Below are 8,180 nucleotides of genomic sequence, written 5' to 3'. Positions count from 1 at the left end.
CAACCCAAAAACCTCTACAGCATGGCTCCTTCCCACTCCCTACGCCTTCCTCTGTTGCAGTCCCATCCTCTTTCACTAGCTCCATCCACAGTGGCATCCTTTCTGCCTCTCTGGTGCCCCTCTTTTCTGCCACAAAGCCAAGGGAATTGCAGTCCTTCCTGCAGGACAGGTTCAAGGTGGTGGGCTGCTACTCATCTTTCAGAGCTCACCTTTGGAGTTTCATCTTCTGTAGCGGTGAAGCACAGCTCATCTGCCTCCTGACTACAGGCAACCTAGACCCACCCTTCCGTTGAGATAGCTCCTAACAGCAGTGACAGTGATCACTTTGGTCAGGTACCAGCTGTACAGCGGGCTTTTCCTAACTCTCTGTCCTTTTCCTTTGCTGGCACCGGCCTTGTCTAGGGGCAGAGGGCTGGACTTTGCAAGCTGGTGAGGTACCTGTCTGTGTGTTTGCTTCTCAGCCATCTTGGGATACTTTCCAGCCAGCGATGGGAAAGTTCTTACTGCCTCACACCCCACAGTGACTCACGCAGTCAGTTCCACAGGTTTGGGTTGTTTGATCATGTGCAACTGCTGAGGTCCAGCCAAAGAAGGTGCATGGGTGGGAGAGGGGAGGAAGAGAGAAGCAGATGAAGTTCCTTGGCCACTATGGTCCATTCACATGGCACCTACAGCCCTTTTGCTGACATTTCTGTTATTTGTACGGGCAGGCTGAGCTTTAGTGGCATGAGGCATCCTGAGGGAGGGCACTACGGTTTGAAAACATTTTTTTATATTTGACCCCCTTCCTACAGTTCAATGCCTGGCTCAAGGTAAGCCTGAAACCCCTATTTATGAACGGGAATGGAGGAACAAAGGCAAGGGTTCTTCTGACTCTTCACAGGAACTGGTCACATCCAAGTGTCTTCTCTTTGTTCTATCAACTCTCTGTCAATTGTGTGGGGAGGGGCACATGTGCATTTATACGTGTATTGATGCCCCCCTTGTTTTATTGAGAAATAGTTCACATATAACATTGTATAATTTAAAGGTGTACAACATAATGATTTGATACACATATATATGTGAAATGGCTACCAGAATTAGTTTTGTTAACATATATCACCACACAGTTACACATTTCCCTCCCCCTGTGATGAGGACTTTTAAGATCTATTCTCTTAGCTACTTTCTATATTGACGTTCAATTTGTACCCTTTCTAAAGATGTGATCATACCGATTCCCTCCTTGAACATGCTGAGCGGTGCTCGCTGGCGTGGATATGGAGTCCAAGCACCGCACCTTGCTTTTCAGGGCCACACACCGCACCTTGCCTTCCAGCCCCATCTCCTGCCATAGACTCTGGGAGACCATGGGCTCTGTCCACTCCAGATTTTGGCATGATCAGAAGTGACCATGCATGTGCTAGCATGCCTTGGACACAGACTGATCCTTCTGTCTGGAATGCCTTCCCTCTTGCCTCAACATGGTGGACTGCTACTCATCTTTCAGAGCTCACGTTCAGGGTTTCATCTTCTATGCAGCCTCACTTGATTCCTACCAGGAACAGTTAGTAGCTGGGCCCTTCTTTCCAGAGGAAGTGAGACTCTAGTCTCTGTTACACTCTACTCTAATAGTTGCTCACTTGTCCATCCCCTCACCATTTAGCCCTGTGTAGTCTCTCTGCCCCTACAACACACACTGCTCACCTTTTCTTAGCTACAGCACAGCAACACTCAACTGCTCACTTATGACATTGCTTGTCCCTTAGTCCCCAGTGCCAAGTACTTGATAAGGCTCCCATAAATACTAGCTGATGAACCGGGACCAGGCACCTCATTCTAGAGAGATTTCAGGTTTTGGTTCTGTCTTGAACATAGCTGTGCATGCTTTGCTTCATGTTAGGAACGTCAGCAACTTGAGTGCAGAGCCAAGAAGAAACAAGCGCCTGGCTCTGGACCAGGCCATGTCCCAGCCCTTGGCTTGGCTTTCCTAAGGGTGTCATTGAAGACAGCACTATGGACAAGGTGTTCTTGACTCCTCCGCTTCCAGGTTGCATTTATTAAAGCTGGGTGAGTGGGAGGAGTTGGAGGGTTGAAGAACCCCAGGTCCCTAGTTCTCCCATAGTCTGGAGCAGGGGCAGGGTTTCTGGCGCAACCTATGTGCTCACAAGCTCAGAACAAGCCTGTGTCCTAATGTCTCCCAGACCCCTATATCCCCAAGGACCAGCACAAAACCTGCTCCATAAGTATTTGTGGCATGGCATTATGAATAAATGAATACATGTTCTTGTATTCTCTATTCCCTCTTTTGCAAGTGTTGCAGGGGAGGGAAAGAGATGGTAAAAAGGGAAGAAATCTTTGAGAAAGATCTCTCAGGCTGCAGGAGGAGCTTGCCCCACTTGCCCCAGCTCCCACTCAAAAAACAAAAAACAAAAAAGAGTTGTTTCCCTGGAGGCAGCAATGTTAGTGTGTGTGTATGTGTGTGTGTGTGTTCGCACGCGCGCTGGACTTGAGATGGGAAGAACACCTGAATGTGAGAAAAACATTTTGCTTGGCTTTGTTTAGGCCAGGCAATTGTATTCAACAAATGCCACCCATCCCCTCTTACAACATACTTGATCCAATCACTTAAATGTACTATGGGGAGAGGGGGGATCAAACAAAACTCCCTAAATCTAACCAGCATTCCCTCAGTTCACAGCGGAGCCCTTTCCCTGCTTCCTCTGAATAAATATGTAGGCGACCTGAGATGCTGAAGACTCACACTCAGGTCACCCCCCCACCCCCCTTAAGCTTCCCGGCCACGCCCCTTCCCACCGCCCGCAGCCCCCGTAGCCCCCATAGCCCCCTCAGGGGGAACCAAAGAGACAGAAGCCTTCCCAGCTGCCCGGAACACAGATGCCAACAGCTCCTGCCCCTCACCGCACACTGCCCGCCCGCCAGCTAGCCCGCCCGCGCTCGCCCCGCACGCTAATCCACAACTGAGCGGTGGCGGCAGCAGGAAGCTGTAAGCTGCGGCGACTCGCAGAGGCGCGCTCCTGGCAGGGCTCGTCATCCCAGACGCCTTGGTATCGCCAGATCTGCTGCCCCCCCCCCGCCCCCTTTCTCCCGCCCCAGTCCCCCGCCGCAGCTCTTGCTCGCGCCCCCGGCCCGGGTTCCTGCGCCCATCTGGCCTCCTGCCCTCTCCCGCCTCTCAGACCCCCAGCTTGCTGGAAGGAAGGTCGCGGCAGCGGCCCGGCAGCACCGGCGACCGTGGCGACAGCTGCGGCAGCGGCGGCAGCGGTGGCGGCGGCTGCAGCGGCGGAGGCTGCGGCAGCGACCGTGGCAGAGGCGGTGGCGGAGGCCTCCGTGGCGGAGGCGGAAGCAGAGGTGCAGACCGAGGTGCAGGCCCACACCTCAGTGGAGGAGGCAGTGGTGGAGGCCATCCCGGGGGAGGCGGCAGCCGCCCTGGCCGGGGAGGAGGCGGAGGCCGCTCTGGCGGCAGCAGCCGCGGTGGTGGCAGAGGCCAGCGCTGCAGAAGCCACTGCAGCAGCAGAGGCTGTGGCACCCCCCTTGAAGGAAGAGGGTGGGGATGAGCATGCAGAGGCGGAGGTGGCTGAGGCAGCGGCGGCTGCCGCCGCAAATGCAGAGAGGGGCGGGAGTCCCAAGGAGAACCCGGACTTTCCAATGGCCTCACTGTATGTGGGAGACCTGCACCCTGAGGTGACAGAGGCAATGTTGTACGAGAAGTTCAGCCCGGCAGGGCCTATCCTCTCAATCCGCCTCTGCAGAGACAAGATCACCCACCGCTCCTTGGGCTACGCATATGTCAACTACCAGCAACCGGTGGACGCCAAGCGGGCCCTGGAGACCTTGAACTTTGATGTCATCAAAGGCAGGCCAGTGCGCATCATGTGGTCCCAGCGGGACCCTTCGCTGCGCAGGAGCGGGGTGGGCAACGTCTTCATCAAGAACCTGGGCAAGGCCATCGACAACAAGGCACTGTACGACATCTTCTCGGCGTTTGGCGACATCCTCTCTTGCAAAGTGGCCTGCGACGAAAGCGGGCCCAAGGGGTATGGGTTCGTGCACTTTCAGAAGCAGGAATCCGCTGAGCTTGCCATTGATATGATGAACGGCCAGTTCCTGAACTACCGCAAAATTTTCGTTGGGAGATTCAAATCGCATAAGGAACGAGAAGCTGAACGAGGAGCTTGGGCCAGGCAGCCCGCCAGTGTTAACTTCAATGATTTCGAGGAAGACCCCGACGAGGCCGCCTTCCGATGAAGACAACCCAGGAGCGAGTCAGCCAGCAGAGCCAAACTTTGGCTCCCACCTGGCTTTACAGCCCCCTCTCTGCCCCCCTAACCCACCAGCAGTGTGTTGTATTGAGAGTGCAGCTCCCTTCCCCCTCTCTCTCCCCCGTCTCCTTCTCCCTCTTCCTCTCCCTCTCCCTCTCCTCTCTCTCTCCTCTCCCTCCCCACTCCCTCTCTCTCCCCCTCTCCCTCCCCCTCTCCCTCCCCCTCTCCCTCCCCCTCTCCCTCCCCCTCCCCTTCCCCCTCTCCCTCTCCCTCTGTCTCTCCTTCTTCCTCTCCTTCTCCTTGTCCTTGTCCCTCTCCCCTCCCCTTTCACCCACTCCTTCATTCTCCCCCCCCCCCCACCTCAACCAAGGGCATTGAATAATCTTGCTCTCTCTGCCACTTGATAGAGACTGCCTCTTCTAGCGGTTTGGTTTTAAAAGCACTTTCTCTCTTTGTTTACTGTACAGGTGATAACAATTTCATGGTAGAAACCTCAGAAAGGAGAAGGAAATCAGATGAGGGAAAACCAAGAGAATAATGGCTCCCCATGACCCATGATCCTGCTACCCAGAGACAACTACTTTTCCCTTTTTGCTGTGCTGCCTTTCCAAGTTCTCTTTCTCTCTCTCCCTCCCGTTTTCACCCCCACCTCACCTTCCCTTTTAACGTACATACATATAACAATACAATGGTTCATGTGTGTGGTGTTTCTTAACCTGCTTTTTTTCAGAAACTAAAACCAAACAAGACACAACCAACTGAACGTCTTTCCATGTTATTCAACAGGCTTCTGAAACTCATCTTCAGTGCCTGCAGAGTGTATCCATGCACCTTAACATTTCTGTAACCGTTCCCTCATTGTTGGACATTCAGGTGGTGCCTAGTTCTTTCCGGGTGTTTAAACCCAACACTGAGTTCTCTGATGAATGACTCCTTGCTTGTGAAGCCAAATCTCCGCAGGCATACCCTATGGTCATCTTAACTGTGGACTTGAAGGATCCACATGTGGACATTTTAAAGACATTCCCGGCGTGTTGCCAAATGGCCCCTTCATAAATATTGTACCGATTTGCATTCATGCCAGTCAGTGCAGCCAGTAAAACAGAGTATGTCCATTTCCTGGTCACTGTGATTGATTTGTGTATGTGCGTGCTCGTGTGTGTGTGTGTGCTCGTGGCTGTGTGTGTGTGTGTGTGTGTTGGCCAGCTTTATGTGCTGCAAATGGCATTTTGCTGTCCTTGGTTGTTTTGCTGGATTTAAATACTGTTTATCACTTCCCTTGTGCCTACTTCTTTCCATTTTCCCCATTGTCAAAAAAATAATTCAGCTTTATTGCAGAAAATAATCAAAAGCGGACCAGTTAGCAAAAGCAAACTAATCTCACCAGTAATGAATCCTCATGAACAACCATGCCTTCCTGAATCATTTTTATCTGTGCTCATTGATATTTTCTGAGACCTACCTGAAATATTTTGACTGTACTCATCTTGTATTTCTTATGCAAATGTCATGTATGTATATAATAATGGACATAATGTTTTTATATCTTCTTTTCACACATACAGTGGGTATTTACATACAGACACACATGCATATTCTTGAAGTTCATTTTATGTCATTAAAGTTACCTTTAAAATATTTTTTTCTGGCTCTTATTATTCCATTTAATTGATAGTTCAGTAGGGAGATAGATGTATTTACATATATACATGTCTATATGATCTGTGTGTGTGTGTGTGTGTGTGTGTGTGTGTGTGTGTGTGTGTTTCTTCCTGCATCTTCATTATTGGTAGATTTTTCTTCTTCCAAACAAAGCTCACCAAGTGCATCATAGGGTGCAAATCTTGTGGACTTTCAAGGTCGTTTTCTGAACTAACATTGCTTGAAGAAAAATTAAGATGTCAAATATAGTGTGGCAGGGACAGCAATATTAAGTGGCCATCTATATTAAAAGGATAAGTTTATCTTTATAAGATGGGGCAATATTTTAACAGTACCTGGATACCTGTAATGTTTTCTTCACTTGGTATTATACAATTATTTCTGTGTTTGATCAATATTTTATTTAGGTAACAGGATGGTTTTTTAATATATATTTAAACATATTTTATATAAAATGTACATGATTACAATAGAAAATATTTTGAATGGCAAGAAATTCCTTATTAGTGTAATTAAACAAAGTTAAAATTCTAATAAAGCTCCTGATCTTAATACTTGACAAAATGCAATTTTAATAAATAAATCTATATATTGTATCTTTATATTGATAATAAACTATGCATTGTTTCATTGCAGGGTATTTTCACTGTTACTGTTCTCTGGGACCATATTTATAAATCATTAAATATATTCTTTTAGCTTTAGGTGGTTTGACTCAGTGGATAGAGCATCAGCCTATGGACTAAAGGGTCCCAGGTTCAATTCTGGCCAAGGGCACATGCCCAGGATGAGGGCTCAGTCCCCGGTGTGGGGCCTGTGGGAGGCAGCCGATCAATGATTCTCTCTCATCATTTGATGTTTTGATCTCTCTCTCCCTCTCCCTTCCTCTCTGAAATCAATTATATATATATTCTTTTAATTATGATGTTTAATAATATTCCATCATTAAGATGAACAATTTATATAACCAAGCATCCTTAGGATATGTTTAAAATGGTTCTAGTATTTTGTATGTAAGATCAATTGTATAATGAACACCTCTGTACCTAAATGTCTTGGAATATTTTATTACTTTCTGTTACTTACTATTGTAATTGCAGGATGATAGAAATATGGACATGTCAAAAATTATTCTTAGTCTGTTACCAAATGTTTCTCAAAGTTTACATCAACCAGTAATGTAGAAAAGTACATAGATATCTAACCAGCTTTTTAAATTGTTCAACATATTTTAGTACTTTTTTCTACTTAATATTTTAAATCATTTTTAATTTTTCAATTACAGTTGATGTACAATATCATATTAGTTCCAGTGATTAGGCATTGTATAACTTACCAAATGATCATTCCAATAAATCTGTACCAATCGATTGGTATCCATAGTTATTAGAATATTATTGATGTTATTCCCCTGTTATACTTTATATTCCCATGACTATTTTGTAGCTATCAATTTATTTTTCTTAATCCTTTCACCTTTTTCATCCATCCACTGAAACCTCCTCCCATCTGGCAACCGTCAAAATGTTCTCTGTATCTATGAGTTTGTTTCTGCTCTGCCTGTTCATTTATTTTGTTTTTAGATTCAGTTTTGATAGATGTACATTTATTGCTGGTTTTTGTTCATATATGTTCTCTTTTTTTATTCGTGTTGTTAAAGAAGACCCTTTAACAGTTTATGTAATACTGGTTTGGTGGTGATGAATTCCTTTGTTATGGGAAGCTCTTTATCTAGCTTTAAATTCTAAATTATAGCTTTTTTTTGGATAACCTTGGTTGTAGGTCCTTGCTTTTCATCGCTTTGAGTATTTCTTGCCATTCCCTCTGATCTGCAAAGTTTCTACTGAGAAATCATCTGACAGTCTAATGAGAGCTCCCTTGTAGGTAACTCACTGCTTTTCTCTTGCTGCTTTTAAGATTCTCTCTTCATCTTTAAATTTTTGCATTTTGATTATGATGTGTCTTGGTGCAGGCCTCTTTGGGTTCATCTTTGAGATTGTGCACTTCCTGGACTTCTATGTTTATTTCCTTCACCAGGTTAGGAAAGTTTACTGGAATTATTTTTTCAAATAGGTTTTCAATTCCTTGCTCTGTCTCTTTTTCTTCTGGCATGACCATGATGTGAATGTTGGTATATTTGAAGTTATTCCAGATGTTCCTTACACAAGCCTCATGTTTTAAAATTATTTTTTTCTTTTTGCTATTCTCATTGGGTGTTTTTTTGCTTCCTTATATTTCAAATTAGTGATTTTATTT

The 8,180-nt window shown here is 46.3% G+C and overlaps 1 protein-coding gene across 1 annotated transcript; it reads left to right on the top strand.

The window, feature by feature from the left end:
* The first annotated feature begins 2,974 nt into the window (after window positions 1-2,974).
* On the top strand, window positions 2,975-4,409 carry LOC118719755 (polyadenylate-binding protein 1-like 2). Its single transcript, XM_036439503.2, has one exon. It carries the CDS (start codon window positions 3,649-3,651, stop codon window positions 4,246-4,248), a length of 600 nt encoding a protein of 199 aa, XP_036295396.1. The 5' UTR covers window positions 2,975-3,648; the 3' UTR covers window positions 4,249-4,409.
* Window positions 4,410-8,180: the final 3,771 nt, after the last annotated feature.

This window comes from Pipistrellus kuhlii, unplaced genomic scaffold (assembly GCF_014108245.1).
Source record: "Pipistrellus kuhlii isolate mPipKuh1 unplaced genomic scaffold, mPipKuh1.p scaffold_m20_p_16, whole genome shotgun sequence".
NCBI classification, from domain to species: Eukaryota; Metazoa; Chordata; class Mammalia; order Chiroptera; family Vespertilionidae; genus Pipistrellus; species Pipistrellus kuhlii.
The sequence above is the reverse complement of the archived record's forward strand: the minus strand, read 5'-3'. Positions and strand labels throughout refer to the sequence as shown.

Bases quoted from the DNA above. Each gene is read 5' to 3' on its own strand.
- LOC118719755 (XM_036439503.2), top strand. From the start codon at position 3,649: ATGGCCTCACTGTATGTGGGAGACCTGCACCCTGAGGTGACAGAGGCA.